At 42.6% G+C, this 17,342-nt stretch overlaps 2 protein-coding genes across 2 annotated transcripts in view; one reads left to right on the top strand and one right to left on the bottom strand.

The window, feature by feature from the left end:
- LOC147019931 (cilia- and flagella-associated protein 263-like) overlaps positions 1-17,342 on the top strand; it is a 152,041-nt gene that overhangs the window by 23,095 nt on the left and 111,604 nt on the right. The window lies entirely within an intron of this gene.
- Positions 518-17,342, bottom strand: part of LOC147019932 (BOS complex subunit NOMO3-like) — a 74,753-nt gene continuing 57,928 nt past the window's right edge. Inside the window, exons 22-31 of the mRNA XM_085894792.1 lie at positions 15,302-15,428; positions 10,940-11,053; positions 10,516-10,643; positions 10,033-10,174; positions 9,159-9,242; positions 8,964-9,074; positions 8,740-8,841; positions 6,884-7,003; positions 1,110-1,202; positions 518-915 (exon numbers count right to left, since the gene is read on the bottom strand). Coding sequence (XP_085750918.1) covers positions 784-915; positions 1,110-1,202; positions 6,884-7,003; positions 8,740-8,841; positions 8,964-9,074; positions 9,159-9,242; positions 10,033-10,174; positions 10,516-10,643; positions 10,940-11,053; positions 15,302-15,428 — 1,153 coding nt within the window. The 3' untranslated portion in view covers positions 518-783. The remainder of the gene's footprint in view (positions 916-1,109; positions 1,203-6,883; positions 7,004-8,739; positions 8,842-8,963; positions 9,075-9,158; positions 9,243-10,032; positions 10,175-10,515; positions 10,644-10,939; positions 11,054-15,301; positions 15,429-17,342) is intronic.

Genomic DNA, 17,342 nt, shown 5'->3' with positions numbered 1-17,342 from the left:
CAGCACCACCTTTCTCCATGCCTTCAACACAGATTCCTCTCACCCATCCCATGATCTGTATCTCTGTTTCTATAATTTAAGAATTTGGAATCAGCATCCCTCAATTTCTGCATGCCCCCTAATAGCTTGGTGTCCCCCCTTTCTGCATCCCTCCTCACAACACCCTCTCACTCCACCAATTCAAACCTTCCCCTACCCACAAAGCCTCCCTCCCATCCTGCACCCTCCCAGCACCTATTTTCTTCTATCCATAACTGTGTGGACCTCAAACATCCGAGGTCTCTGCTCCAATCTGATAGATCTCGCAATCCAGGCCACTGCTGATAAACTGGACATCATCTGTTTAACAAAATCTTTCCTCCCACAGGACGTCTGATTCCTTAGAGTTTCCCCCAGCTATTGTCTCCTCCAATTTGATAGGCCTGAATCCCACGCCGGCAGTGGAGTTGCACTTTACATCAAGAATGAGTTTCCCAATTAAATTCACCACTGAGGCAAATACAACGCCACAAACAACTTGCACCATGAAAGACGCTTTAACATATTCATGGCAGGCCAATTACAAGCAATCATGAACAATCTGATGCATACGTATCAGCAATCATGAACCATATCATTTCACTTGTATTTTGTACAATGACATTATAACCTTGGTAGTTAGTTTTCAGTGCACAAAATAAATACTTTACAAGAAGAATTTTAAAAATTTCCCACTCTGTAGCATCAAATTAAGTTGAATGACATCAAATGTAAACCTCAAGAATCGGACGCATCACTGTCCGTTCACGTCTTCCGACTTTTCAACTTTTTCCCCGGCTTTTTCGCTTCATCGACGAAAACTGGTTTGCCCAAAGTTCTCTGCAGGAGCTGAGAAGCTTTGACTCTGTTTCCGAGATGGACAAGTAGAGGCAGCAACTGGAAGGGAGCAGGTGTATTGGCTGTCAGCAATGCAGTGTATAAAAGCAAGAGCGCAAAGCATGAACAGACAAATGACGAAATTAACTTTTACAATGCAACGGTATCCATTAACTCACATTGTACCAATATTGGAAAGTTATTGATCAATGTAGCATCACTTGAGTACATTTTAAAAAGGTCTGAACAGATACCTTGTCATGATTGTAGATCGAGAGAAGCAGCAATAATGTCAGCGGCAGTGCAAGCAAAGAACCTTGCGACACTTCTTGCTCCATTTGGCGCCTCTATGTACAGGACCACCAACGGGAGGACAAGTATCGGCACCAATGCACCGTATTAGCACCGAGTTTTCCTCATTTTAACCCCCTACCCTCAAAAAGAAAGTGACACACTGAATTGATGTTTAATTCGGCTCACAGCAAATGGAAATTAATTATGTAGTATAACTATTCATTTAAAGGGGATATCTTCACATGCCATTTACTTCACAACTTATTCATCATAATGGTACAAACAACTCCAAAATATTCCTTCTGGTGGATATTCCTCCTTAGTGATACAATCTAACCGACTATAGGAGATATACAAGTTGCTTTTCTACATTTCCTCTGATGATGCCTTCGGTACCCTTTAACTACATCACATTTTGGATAAACGTTTGGTTCAGCACCAGCCAAGTTGCATTACATGCAGCTAATAAGATCTGCATTCCAAGCACGCACGCACGCACGCACGCACCTCCCCTCACTCCCCCTACAATATCCAAGGCTCCATGGAGAGCTTTACATGGCAGTCAAGGACATTAGTGGGCAGCAGTATGTATTGTGTGAATTGCAAGGACAATCGTAGACAATGGACAAATGAACAGTACGTGGGATTTAAATTTAAACGAGACCAAAGTCGAAGGTGCGCCATCACAAATCCCAAAGTTTCTCACCTAAAGCAAGGTTGAAAGATGGGAGAAAGTTCAACAGGAATCTTTGTTTGATACAAAATCATTGTCCACTTTTTTAATATCATGCTACATATCATGCTACTACATACATGCTACATATTTTTAACATTGTTGTAGACTTCCCGCCCGTCAGCGTGCGAACGACCGCGTCTAACCAATAGCGGTCGCTTCGCCCACCGAACGGACAATCCAGTCGTGACTTTCTGGAACAACGCCAGAAACCAGTCACGTGTGGCTTTTTAATCCCACCACGGCCCAGTCCGTATTCTACCCATGCGAAATAGGGTCAATCGCCGAATATCGATATACCTAAGTACCCACGCGGGTAACCTACCGAGGGACCGTACCTCAGCAAAGGCCTGCTTGGACACGAACCGCTTAAGCGGTCCGTTCCGTTCTGGGATAACCGAGCGGGTATTATCGCCAGACCTCGCCGGACCCGATTCTATTTTAATCGGCTATTTAAAAACCAACTATATTCCGAGTGCAAGGTGGGGCAGTTCAATGAGGGAATGGACGCAACGAACAGGTTTACATTCACACAAGGACATTTATTACAATAAAACACGTATGCAATTAAACAAGGCAAAACACATATGCAATTATACAAGCAACAAAAGCACGACAAAAGAACGACAACCGTCTACTTATTATGTACAGTCAATTGCACTTAACAGCAGTTCCTACTTATTAGACGGGCCCACGGACACACGTACGCACACACACACACACCCAAGAAATGGTGGCAGAGGCCTTTAATAATGAGCTCCAGCTCGGAGGACAGGTGAGCTGAAACCCAGAGCTTATCTCGAACCTCTCCACCTCGTGTGGTCTTCAAGTTGTTTGGACCCGGGCTCCAGCGAGAGCAAGCTGGATCAAATTGCCAAGCCGCGATCCTTCCCGAGCTCCCGCGAATCCTCCCGTGCTTCTCAACACGTGCTGGTGAGACGAGGCGCCGATCCTTCCAGTCGATGCGTCGCTTCCCCGAGGAACCACCTCCCGCGCTTCTCAACACGTGCTTGTGAGATGAGGCACCGAACCTTCCCGTCAATGCGTCGCTTCCCCGAGGAACCACCTCCACGAAGAGGTCGATGAGTCGCATCAAGCCGGGAACCAAAATGGAGAACAAAGAGCTCCACGAACCAAGAAGAAGAAGCCACCACTCGCAGCTCGAGCCAAGCGACTGGCTTAACTTCCTTCCAAACAGGGCAGCTTGAAGCAAAAAGCTCTCCTGAGCCAGGCAGAAGCCGAAGCGCACGGAACCATCAAAGCAAAAAGCCTCCAAAAAGCCTCCTCCCGAGTCAGGCCTCAGCCGAAGCTCACTGAGCCAGCCGAAGCAAAAAGCTTCCGAAGGCCTCGACCCTAACGCAAGCCAAACAGGACCCGACGGTCTGCTGAACGGCTACTCTCTGCCAAAGTAAAAAGCTTACTAACCAAGAACAAAGAAAGGATCTCGTCCTTATCCTTCTCCCGCCCTTCCCCCGATCCCGGCGTGACTCATGTCCTCGTGCTCCATCCCCCCGCTCAACCACGGGTGGGAGGGAGTTGTTGACATCATGAGTCACGGGACGGCAGGGTGGTTCTTCCTCTTCGCAGAAGAGGGGGAGGGATGTCTCCATTGTTCGTTCCCTAACTATTAAATCGATCCGCAGCGCATCTAATCGATTTCTGAACATTGAAACAATGAAAGGTGAGCTATCTTGGGAACAAGCACTTATCGACATAGCTGACTAAAGGAACCTGTATGTTGTGTGCAATCAAATTCCCAAATTCGTAACAATATCAATATCATGCTTTGATACAAAATATCAAATTTTGAGTTGAAGAATGTTTTCCCGTTACGACCCCTGTGAATCAGAGGTGAAATTCCAAAAATCGTTCAATATTCCATGCGTCCCCCAGTATTAATTGCATATACAAAGTTTTATTTCAAAAAAGATTTAAAATGCGCCCATAATTGCATTTGTTGGTATTTGACCTTTTGATCCTGCCTCAGGGAGTGGGACGAAAAACGATACTGCTCTCATATCGGCTTACCGTGTGGAGATTATAACTACCAAGTTTGGTGAATTCCTGCACAACCGCTTAAGGCCCGGTCACACCTTGACGTTTTAGCCAGCGATGGCAACGTGTTAAAATTTATGTAAAACGCTGGCTTACGTTGAACTTTTGATGTTTTTTTTTTAAAGATTCGGACGTATTCATAGCGACTTGGTCTTATGTATAACGCATTGGTAACTACACAGAACGTTTCGTTGTGTTATAGATAACTTATACCAACGAATGCTGAACCTGTTGTCGGCCTACACAACCGATGCCCAACGATAGTCTAACTCAGGCATAGCGCGTTGCACGCATCGCCGACGATGTCGTGGCGTAGCCTATTAAAAGGCTGACGCACAACGATTCAAATCATAACTGCCATAGAAATGGAAGGGTCAAAATCGCGGTCACACCTTGGCGATCTTGCCAGCGTATGCCGACGTAACAAAAAGTGTGTCTAAAACGTTGGGGCACGTCGAATACGGTATGGGTAAGTTTGGTATGCGCGAGTAGAACGCTAAATACGCTATCATAAGTCGTAGTAAGTAGAGTACGTCAAGAAATTTTGAACATGTTCAAAATTTTACGACGTACTCGGCGTATGACACACGTTCCGCATGCGATGAGGATAAGTTTTACACACGATATGTGGACGCTTACACACGTCCACAAAGGCTACTTATAAGTCGAAACACGTCGCGGTAATGTCTTTTTTACGCGAAACTTATTTCTAACTTATGTTTGACGTGCTTTGAACCAATTCTTTACGTAGCCCCAACACACATCGACGTATGTAGACGTATTCCAATGACGTCTTCCGGTCGACAAAAAAAAATAAATTAACGTGTTTCTAGGTTACAACTGCCATATAAAGACGTGTTCCCAGCGGTTTTGGGAATTGGTATATAAAAATGGTGTTCATAAAAGGGGAACCCAACAGTGTTTTCGAGTCCTTTTTGAGTCGATGTCCATGTCAGCAGTAACAGTATCAGTATCAGTATTACTATTAGTATTAGTATTAGTAGTAGTTTGTTCATGTTGGCAGTAGTAGGTGGGTGTGAGGGGGAGGGTGTGGGTTATGATGGATTGTCCTTGCGTCGCATGTCCACGGGTAGGTTCATAGGCTGCCACTCAACGATTTAAATGGCTGCATCTCCACTATTGAAAGTAGACGCTTGCGCTCAACAATTGGATTTTTTTTTACACTCAACGACTTTTAAACGGTACCACTCAGCTAGTTTCATTGTTTACAATGAACGATTTAAATTGCTGTCACTCGCCTTTGTTTTGTTTTTTTTGTTTTTTTTTGACGCTGGGGTTTGGAAATTTGAAGCGTTTCTTCTGAACGTGTTAAAACGCTCAAACTCGACTATTTTAAATAGACGCTGCCGATGGACAATTGGAATCATAGCCAAGCTAGACATCGAAGTGTGAACATCCTCGTCATGCCGAAGAAAAGTTTGAAGAATGCTGCAAATAAGTGTCCTGGCCGTGGCCGTGGATGCTGACGCAAGGACAATCCATTATACCGACGTCTTTCAGCCTATGAGTAACTTAAAAGTAACGTCTGTCGACGTGTGGCAACGATCGCGTAACGTGCCAACAACACGTTAATCATAGGTAGGAAATAAGTTTCGGGTACTCTAAACACTACCTCGGCGTGTCTCAACTTATGATTAACTTACAAGTAGCATGTGTTGACGTCTGTCAACGATCGCAGACCGTGCCTACAACTTGTGGCCAGCGTAGCGGAACGTGTGAGTCATACGCCGGCATACGTCGTGAAATTTCAAGCATGAAAAAATTTGAGGACAACCGAAAAGTACGTTTAAAGCCAACGTACAACGACGTATGGCAACGTACTACGACGTATGCCAGCGTGCTCTCAATGTTATCAAAACTTACCCATAACGTATTCAACGTGTGCCAGCGTTTTAGAAAAAAAATTCAAAAATCGGCATCCGCTGGCTAAAACGTCAAGGTGTGACCGGGCCTTTAGGAGGAGAAAGCGTGCCGGACAGACGGAAAGACGGAGCCGATTATAATCGCCCCAGCTTTTTTCAAAAAGCACGGGATAATTATTTAAACTCTCATTTGTGATGTGTGTAAACGCTGTTTGGGTTGTTACCAATGAACCATATCATGAATATTACCTGTTGCCTGAATCGCTGCTTTATTTCTATGGAGAACATTTACCAAATTTTACATCGGGCTCAAGCTGAAAATATAAACGATAAAAATTTGTCACACTAAAAATGACCTTCTAAATTAGTCTTTGGACATATTTATTTAGCAACAGCCAATCTTCAACTCTTGATTGGGAAATTCTTCAAACTTGATTCATCATACAGCAAATGAATCGCAAAAGGCACACGCACATGCCCGAGACCGATGATAAAAACGGAGACTGCACACTTCCATTTATGAATCGTTGTCCTTGGTAATTCAAGGAGAGAATTATGTTCGGTTGAGGTGTTTTTTATTCCATCTGATGATGATATTTTAGACCATGCAAATGAGACTATCTTCTTCGTGGGACCCGACATGTTATGTGGTGTCAAACAACATACTGTATAAGCTCTGCAGTTTTTCGTGGATTTACGTCTTGCTGATGAAGCCTGCAGGCAGACGATCAGTACTAAATTTGTTTGACACCATATAGGCCATTTAGAGTTGTCTTTGGTGATATAAAAAGAGGTCTCACTAAAATGATACTATTTCAGACAATGATCTAAGGTTCACTGAAGAGATTATAAGCATGTCACATGCAGGACAACAGCATTAAACAACAGTGTACTTTTACCAAAATTAAAAGGACGTACTTCGTATATGATGGACAAAAACAAAATCAAATGGGATTCTATCCTGAGATGCCAGCATCACGACGCATGATTGGTAACATCAACCAAACCAACTCAAAGCAAAATTTTAGCAATGCGATTCAATAATCCAGTCGGCACATCATACCACTGGAGAGAAGTTGAACGTAATGTGCTTGTGCAGGCCAGAAGTAGAAAAAGAAACCGCTGGGAGCTCATAGTCATAGAAAACTTGGGAGAGTGATGAATCGAGAGTCAGTACGTACACCTGGAATGGACAATTACACGGAAGCGTGTATTAGCACACAGAATTACAAACTAGGCCGTGGATATTTTAATGCCTTTGCATAATGTTGCTGCTCTGTTAATATAAAATGATAATTTAACATTTGGTTTAAATTTTCAGGATGGACAAACTGTTTTTTAATTTTTAATTTTAAAATAATCACCAACAAAAACTGCTTGATGTTTTGCATGATTATTGGAATGTCACAATGATGGATCAGCAATTGAACCAGATATCATGCAACATTACTTTATCATTAAAGCCATGCAACCAATGATGGATTAAGGGGGGACGGGGTGGGGGGGCGCTTGCCCGGGATCCAGGCAAAGAGGGAGGTGGGGGGCATGCAGGGGCGTATTAACACTGTAATCGCATCAGCAATAACTGTGCTCACCTGGCTAATAAAAGAAAGAAAGAAAGAAAGAAAGAAGGAAGTACGATTGGTGGTTTAGTGATCTCCCTATTTGGTACTTTACTAATCTCTTCTGGCATTTTTATCAGTCTTGATCGCTATGAAAATGTTTGCGAATAGAGGGTATCCTCCCTCAGCCCTGGACAGCCACCGCCACACCATTCAATACTACATCTTCTCAGAATAGATCTCGATTGACGGAGTTGTGTGTGAAACACAAAGTGGGGGGTTGCAAGAGAAGGCTTTTAAAAAAATGTTCTTTGTTAAAATAAATTAAAAGCAGGATTTACTGTGGTACGTAAATAAATGACACATTTTAACATTGTTGCATTTTTATGCTGAGGGTCATGTGACCATTGTTTTTCCATGTCATTCCTCGATCTGAAGTACCACCGTACTCCATGATGCATGTAGTTGTTCTTGTTGATTAATGGTCTTGTTTTATCCATACCTTCATCAAACCTTTATCATTGTGCTGCTTTTCACAACTTTTTTCTAAGAATGCAGTCTACACACAAGTTGGGGGCACAAAAAAGGAAAGAACACCAGCGACACAAGGAGAAAAAGACCAGAAGTAGCCAAACTGCCGAAACGAGACACGTTTTTATCCAACTAAAAACTCAAGATCATGAAGATGAAAGCAAAGACAAAGCTGACTTTGACCGTATGCATACTTAACATTGTGCAATGTGACTTTGCGCACTGATGTATTACTACAGGATGGAAAGGGGAGTAGAAAGGGCCCATTGTTGGGTTACCGCCCAGCGCCCGAGGCAACTTTAATCTGTCCCAGCACGTAGCAGCAAATTCTAGAGATCAGCAGATGATAAAACATTTCAACAGTTTTTCTTGTTTATGTACAAAGCAATGCTTACTCTTAGCTTTTCACAGCCTCTTTTGGGAATTTGATTTAGCTAAACATTCTGCCAAAAACCAACACCAATGGTTGGCAGGATAACCCTTTTGGTAAACACACTCGCCTCTAAGCCGTCTAGTCTGGATTCCAACTTCCACCGAGCTATAAGCTGTCACCTCGTGTGCCACAGACAGGGAGAGGCATCGATGTGTGTGATGTATCTCAGATGGGCGTTCCGTCTGCCAGCATTAGTGGACTTGCGTTAAAAGATTCCATGGTGTCCTTCACAAAGAGTAGGTGAACTATTGCTGGCACCCTGAACAAATTCCAAATTTGTGCTAACTTACAGGAGGGTACTGCAACATCAGCACCAAGCATTTGATGGTGCCTGCGGCCATGTGGTGAAAAAGAATAAAAACAAGAATAAGAAGCAATACCTTCCACCCTTACCTCCCCATCATGTTGTAGTGGTGGAAAATGGAAGAAAGAGCTGTGGCCAAATGAGACCGTTTGAAATGGAGAGTCCCCATCCTCACCACGGTAAAGCACTGCCTGATGCACAATGAACATCATGAAGTAAATTACAAACTATATTTCTTGTTTGCATTTCATTTGGTTTATAGTTTTAACCAGACCTCAAGTACCATTGTTCTTTTGTTGGAAATCATTCTTACCTTCAGAGTTGGGAGATATTCTGGAGGGCAGATAACATTTCCACTGAGATCAAACTCGTTTGTGCGTCGGAATGTGATGATTTTCACACCACTCACATCAGCTTGGCCAACCTAGATACCACACATTCTCCAAGTTCAATACTGACCCCCACATGGTCCAAATGCCCCTGCCAGAACTTCTTCCCTTCCACTTACCTGAATATCCGTGTGCAGTGGTATGGCTCTTTCAATGTGATCATTTCCTTCTGCCTTTATAGAGACGTTGTACATGCAGGAGGGCTGAAGGTATGTCACAAGTAACAAACACGGAGTTATAAAAGGAACAAAATCAACTCATCTGATGGGCACTTAATAATTGAAATAGTAAAATAACAACCTGTATATCAAAGCCAGAGGACAAGACATTTAGAAAAATTCTGCCAAACATTGCAGCCATGTGAAGGTACACAGTATATGAATAGCAAGAAAATTTAATTTTGCTTTTAATCGAAGACAACAGATCCCATCAACAAACTTCCCAACCTCCTTCATCCCAGGTAAAAGTAAAGGAAAAGGTTCATGGTTAGTGGTTGTCTGAACACAATTGTCCAGGAACAGAGTAAGCCTGACAACCAAGAATCCCAATTTCAACCTGGGCATCGACATACATTTAATTGTGCATTTCATCTTTGCCTGTATGCCTGGTGTTGGCTTAATGTTTAGGGTGGTGGGCTTGGGATCCTAGGGTCCTCAGGTCAAAACCCACTTGGCTGTTGAATTAATACCAGGTGGGGTTGACTCGGTCTGTCATCCTTCCGAGGTGGGCAAAATGAGTACCAGCTTGTTGGCATGATTGAGCCGTTCGAGTATCCTGCGTCGGAGTGGTGACCCGTCCAGGATTGTGCCCAATAGCCCAAGAGACTGATTAGGCAGCACCAATGCTCTGCACCGAGTATGGTCCCAGTGGATTTGGAATTTGGATCTTTGCCTGCACTGTGAATTTCCTACTGGCAACACACACTTACGCAATACATTTGAGGGCTTGTCCCTCAAAAACCTCAAAGTGTGCATGGGTAGGACAAATACTTACCAAGAGTCCACGCAAACGAAACTGTCCCTTCCCGCTCGTACTGGTCTCTTCAGTGTGAGACACACATTCTCCCAAACCCACTGCACACACCAAAACGCCAGGTTCTGGTTCTCCATTTAGAGAGGTGACCTCACCATAGCAGCTGCACAAACGAATTTAATTTGTTTATGAGGCAAAACAAATTATTGTCATGAAGTATACAGTGCCCATGTATCTGGGTAGAATAGTACTGTACCTACACAAACTGAACTGTTTCGGTCCCAAGACACTATTGCCATAAGCTTTCTGGCTGGATCAAGACACAGACACACAGAATACCCATCACACGAGGTTTCGACTCATCAAGGGAAGTTCCCCGAAAAGGCTGAATGCGCAGTAAATGATGTTTCCATTTCTCGACCATTTTCACATTCTTAGGTCATTTTCAAAGATAATCACAGGAATGCATCCTGGACAGTGAGTATTCTCAGCAAAGTGACACACCTGAATGCAATGCGGTGCCCCACAATATCTATGTGCATCATCAGCCCTTCGAGCACCTCCACCATCTGTGCGGTGGGGTCAAAGCGGTACTCCTTCATCATTGGCTTCACAAAATACTGCCCTGGTGTCTGCAATGCACACACGCAAGGGATAATCAAAAGGTTCTTCCCTCAAAATATTTTCCCCGAACCATAACCATGACGCCAGCACTTTTCCATCTTGTCTCCAACAAGTGTTACGCATTTTTTTTTTCCAAGCAGGAGGTCAGCTTCCCAGTGCCATTGCAACAGAGGTTGTATTTTTCGCTCCAGAATTATTTTTGTAATAGATAAGAATTTTTGACAACACAAGTCTGGGTATACAAGAAAAAAATGTTAAAATCCGTTTCCACGTTGGGACCATTGACTCCTTTGGTTATCCATACCAAGTCTGTGAACTTCAATGAACCATCATCAAGAGTGAGGCGGTTGGAGCGGAATTGTCCCCCACTCAGCGAGAGAAGCACACCTGGCAGAGGCTGTCCATCATCTGTGAAAATCTGCATAATGCACAGAATAAATGAAATACAGCAATTATGCTTCAGTCACATTTGGCTCGGTGGCCGTAGGGTCAAAAAAAAATCTATGGCCACTAGCAATTATAGGGCGGCCGCAGTATTTCCACGGTCACACAATGTAGCAGTCACATATGTTTTTATTTTTTGGGGAGCTACACAGGGTATTTAGGAATTGTGGAGACCGAAAACGTGGGGGTGTCGTACGGTCTTTGATTTGATGTCGCACGGTGACCTTAGGGCGTCCCTGCGGCGGCCATAGCATTTTCAAGGCAGACGCAAGGTAGCCTCAAGGTGCCCGCAAGGCGACTGCAGGGGGGCCCTAAGGCGAACGTGGAAATAGTGCGGCCGCCGTAATTTTTTGGCAAAATTCATTTTTCATTGATAAGAGCCTACGGAAAACACACGAATAACGCAAGCCCACCGTATGCCCTACGTACGGTCGACGTGGAACACATCTACGTCATGGCTACGGCTTGTCGAATTGCTACGGCCAACTTAGAAATGAAAAAAGTTATAACTCCGCGCTTTAATTCCACGGAGACCCCTACGGCCTGTAAAAGAGAGCGATACGGCGTAGGGCCACCCTGAGGCCACCTCAGAAACTCTGCGGCCACCGCACGTTTCCATCAATTCAGGGGGGTACGGCTGCCGTATCCTAGCTGTAGAGCAAATGTGACTCATGCTTAAATAACGCATAACGTAAAATAGTCCATAACTAAACTAGATGCGATAAGATTCCTTTTGAGAACAAAGGTGCCCCACCTCAAATTGTGTAATAATATTAGAATGTGACATACTATGGCAATTGTGAGATTAATACTGAGTTCTCTTCCAAGGAACGTCAAAACAGGAGGTGGCCATGAGGCTCATCAAAGCCTGTGCTATGGTTGCCAACATATGGTTGTTTGTCCATGCTCCATCCTTTTTTTAAATGCTGAGTGTCAAGCAAGGAAGCAACAGGTACCATTTTAAGGTCTTTGGTATGATTTGGCCAGGGTTCGAACCACCAACCTCCCAGACTCTGAGCAGATACTGTGACCATTATGTCACCGAGCCTGGTGAAGTGATTGTGCACTCATTAAGACTTGTCGGGTATCCCAGAAATTAAGAGTTGGATCCTGGGTTTAAAATACTAATTTACACGTTAAAGTTTGGTTCAAGATAAAAGAGGTGACCAAACATACATCATTGTACGAACACTCGGTGACAATAGCATCATGAGCGAAATAGCCTCTTCTTTTTAACTCATGTGCAGTGTGACAACAATAAAATTTGCAAGTTCAAGATGGCTTTTCAAGAGTTTCACTAAATTGCTGAAAAACTGCACCGATTACGCATGAAATTGAGGAGCATTTTTAGTTTCAAAAATATTTCTGGCACAGTACAGCGTACGATAAATATTTCCCTTCCCATGCAAAGCCAACAGGAAGGCACATCGGGGTAAGAAAAGGACAACCCCAAAACACAATCACAACTTCAACATGTGCGCGTTTCTGTGCAAAACTTTAAAGGAAATAAAACAATCGTCATGATAATGCTTTGAATTATAATACAAGACTGATGAAGGATTGTTTGATGAACTTGCTGAAATGACTCCTGTTATAAGCTGGATTTCCAGAGGTGATACTGATAATGAAAATGCTGGGTATGCTTGTTAAGGCCTCTTTACAAGGACTGGTCAAAACGATATGAAAACAGGAATCGAATGCAATGTTTATCACAAATATTTACTACTTGCAACAACATAGCCCCATAAAGAGGAATACTCATTAACTGAAACAGTCCACGGACAAGTCTTTGTCTTCACAGGATTATGTTGCATTTCATTTTTCAATATTTTCATCTTTCAGTTCAATGTTATTATTTATAATTGGTCAATTCACCAGTCCCAATAATTGTTTTATTTTAATGACTGGAATCAAAACTATTTTCCAATGGCATGAATGTGAGAGTTTAGATTTTAAAATAAACAAGTCTGAAGACGACGATGGTTCACGAGCGGTATTTGACGATGTAGATTGTTTCAGAAGTCAAGGATGAGACAAAGTGATAATGTTTGACCAAGTTATAAAAATGATCAACATGATGTGGTACGAGTGACAGGTTATAGCTGCAAAATGTTGAAAACCTGGTTTCGTTCAACAACTTTCAAAATTTGACCTTTGCATAACCTTTAAAGGTCCCAAAACAATGTTGTGGACATTAAAATAAGGAAACAGGATTCGTACTATTGCTTATTGGAGTTAGTTCGTCGAAGAAGGTCGAAAACCCGGTTTGATTCCCACAACTTTGTAAATTTGACCTTTGTGAACTTTAAAGGTCAAAGGTCAAGGATTATGACCTTTGGTGCAAAACTTCCTCTGGAATATTCCAGGAACAATATAACGTCATATAGGCTATATGGCATTTCGCACTCCTCGGATTATCCATACTTTGATGAAATCAGCGTAAAAACAAACTTGAAGGGGGCGCCACGGGCAAGGTGTTCGAGATAGAGCAAAATGGGTTCAAGACTTTAGGTGGGGAATGACCTCAAGATTATGCATAAAAACATATTGTCATCCGAGCTCTCAAAGTTTGGGCGGTCGTATGATTTTTATGTCAAAATTCGAAATTTTCTAAGTTCGTGACCTTGTGACCTTGCCCTTCTTGACCTTGGGACGAAAATGAAAAATCGAGCTCCGTGGGGCTATGCAGGTGCCACTGGGCTAACCAAATATCGAAACCCCTGCCAGATTCGACAAACCCCCGAGAAGATGCAAATTGAAATCGGCTACCCCCTAAAAACACAATTCGCAATTTTCTAAGTTCGTGACCTTGTGACCTTGACCTTGGGATGAAAATGAAAACTCGAGCTCTGTGGGGCTATGCAGGTGCCAGTGGGCTAACCAAATACCGAAAGCCCTGCCAGATTCGACAAACCCCTCGGAGAAGAAAATTTTTTATGTCAAAATTCGCAATTTTCTAAGTTCGTGACCTTGACCTTTGGGATGAAAATGAAAAAAAGAAATCGAGCTCTGTGAGGCTATGCAGGTGCCAGTGGGCTAACCAAATACCAAAACCCCTGTCAGATTCGACAAACCCCCAAGGAGAAGATGCAAATTGAAATCGGCTACCCCCTAAAAACACGTGTTTGTTAGGTGTGGCTCCACCCATAATGAGCGCACCACACCAATTTTCAGGAAAACACAACTAGATCATGATATAAACCTCCCACCAAAATTTTATCAGGATCGGATCAAAACCCACGTTGCTATGCTCGGGACAGACAGACAGACAGACACACACAACAATAACGAATATAGTGGTCACTTATTTTTTTCGTGAAAATATTTTTTCCTGAACCAACAAGTAGACACCCCCATGCCAAATAAATAAATAAATAACATCCACCAGTGCGCGACATTACTAAGGCACTTTCGGCACCCGGCGATGCCGCTCTGCAGCATGTGAAGACGGAATTGGGACGGCGCGGTGTACAATACTTGATTAATTAATTGCATAATTATAATAAATTAATAATCGTAAAATAATTTGTTTCTTAATGATATGGCTTATGGTACACCAAAACCACCACTGCTTCATCCAAATCTGTAACTTTTTGAAAATTAAGTAATTCATCGAACAATGAATAATTAATCGATCAACTTGATCAATAAATCAAAAATACCCTTTATAACCAAATCACTTGTTCACTGTCATCCCCAAATATCAGTTTTCTCGCTTAAAAGGTGCCTGAGATATTGCCCAGATGAAAAATAAAACAAATAATTAAGTAATTAATCAATTGATTGAAAATTGATTTTGGCCAAAGCAAATCTTCACTTTTGTCCCCTAATTTCAGCTTCCGAGATCAAAGGATGGCTGAGATATCGCCGGGACAAACAAGAAAACAAACAAACGGAGTAAAAACTGAGTACTCCCTTCTTTTGGCACCCGGCGATGACGTCATGCATCACTTAGATATGGAAGTGGGAAGGAGTGGTGTACAAAAACAAGAAAGAAAGAAAACAAACAAACAAGCAAGCAAGCAAGCGGAGTAAAAACTGAGTAGTCCCTTCCTTCGGCGCCCAGTGATGATGTCATGCATCGCCTGGATATGGAATTAGGAAGGAGTATTGTACATCACTTGAAATTAATGACAATTGTATGTTTAATAAAGGTGAATCAATTTATAACTTGTGTGTAGGGTGTCCATGGCAGAAAACATGACTGCTGTGCGAGGCTGACTTTCAGCGAAACAGTAGACAGGGCGAAGGCCTTGAAGTTCCCTGGGCTGTCCTCCTCAGCCTGAAGCAGGAACCCCTCCTTGCTGGCAGACACCAAGTACTCACGCTGGGCTGGAAGAGGGCCCACTCTACATCCAACACAGGAAACACCCAGCAATATTCACACAAATGGGTACAACATGAACACACATGGTCATGAAGTTTGAGGTCTTGGAGAGTAATAAATTTTACTTAAAAAAAAAAATCATTTGAAGCATAAATATGTTAAATAGCTTATATCTGGCATGTCTGCATGAAAGGAACACATAAAACATTAAATTGAGGGCAGCAGATAGATCAGTGATCTTCACTATTTTAAAGAAGGGGGCCACTTTTGTTGATAAGACAACAGTGTGAGAACCACCACACTGCCTGCTGGACTCCACAATGCCTGCTATGAAGCTCCGCCTCCATGTACTCTTCTTTGTTGTAGTTAATTGGGCTGTAAGCATAATTGTTTGTGTACTCACTGACATCCACCGATGTAGTGGTCACTTTTATGCTTTGCGTTGAAACGCTCATTTGAAACCATTGGGTCAATTTGATCGCATTTATGGTGGATTATGATGGGGTGTTTTCACATTTGTGTATTATCGGCCGCACGCCAGGGGCCACACTTTAGGCCATCAGGGGCCGCCAGTGGCTTGTGGGCTGTGCAATGAAGAACAGAGCGATAGATCATCACTCACCAACAAAGATAAGCTCAATGATGTAAGAGCATTGATGAAAATTTGAAGAATCTAGCCATTAAATGAAGAAATCTGCTGATCGAGAGGGATTTGGCACATCTGTTTAACTGATAATTTTATTCCAAGGTGACATAATGTTTCATCAAGGCAGGATTAATTGAACAATTAAAGTCTCATCTCATTTGGTCTCTTGTTGGAAGCTGACAAAGTTGTTGTTACCTCCACCACCAAAAGTGGATGGAGATTATGTTTTCAACCCTGTCTGTCTGTCTGTGAACAAAATATCTCAAAACGTTTTGGACGGATTTGAATGAAATAATTAGATTTTGGTGAAGATCCAAATCTTGATCCAATAATTTTTAAAGTGATTTTTCACCATTTAGAGATAGGGCCAAAAACGATATATAGCAGGATATCTCAAAAAGTTGTGGACGGATTCGGATGAAACTTGGTGGGCAGGTTGGTTATGTAACAAGGAAGAATTGATTCGATTTTGGTGAAGATCCTAATCCAGATCCGGATGCAAGAATTTTAAAAAGTGATTCTTCACCATTGAAAGATAGGACTAAAACCACAAATAGCACAATATCTCAAAAAGTTATGGACGGATTCAGACGAAACTTGGTGGATGAGTTGGTTAGGTGACAAGAACAAGCCAATTAAATTTGGGTTCAGGTCTGAATCCCGATCCGGCCCATCAGTGGGATATAAAACGTACGGCGGAAGTATACACTCAACCGATTGCCCTTCTCGTTTTGCAGCCTGTGGCTGCTGGTTGCATAATTTTCTGGAAGCGCAGCTGTGCCACTAATGCAGTGCTCCCGTCACCAGCAAGCTGGTACTACTTTTGCCGACCTTGGAAGGATGACAGGCTGAGTCAACCCACCTGACGTTATTTCAACATCACGACAGAGGCTCGAACTTCAGACCCTACAATCTCAAGTCAGAAGCTTTAACCAATAAGCAAACACTATGCTTGCTAACAAAGTCTGAATGTAGGAAAGTTCATAGCTATCACTGGTCATTTGTGTTTGGGGAGGCGACAAACAAAAAAATAACTAAATAATTAAATAAAAATAAATATAGTAATAATAATTTTTTTTTAAATAATAATAGAGTAAAAATAATCGCCCAATATATTTCTGTAGTCGGTCTCGGGGCGAGTTACATTCTCTGTAGCTTCTCGGCCTAACTTTCAGCGACTGCCTTTCTCTCCAAGTTGGTCTCCATATCTAACTGCTGCCTTGGAATTATTTGCAGGGTCATCAGCCATCCTCATTTTAATGGTCTACAAGGCCTTCATCTAAAGTGTAA

Source organism: Eptatretus burgeri, chromosome 9 (genome assembly GCF_056783735.1).
Source record: "Eptatretus burgeri isolate ZD-2024b chromosome 9, Ebu_testis_v1, whole genome shotgun sequence".
NCBI lineage: Eukaryota > Metazoa > Chordata > Myxini > Myxiniformes > Myxinidae > Eptatretus > Eptatretus burgeri.
Note: the sequence above shows the minus strand (reverse complement) of the source record. Positions and strands in the feature narration are given on the sequence as shown.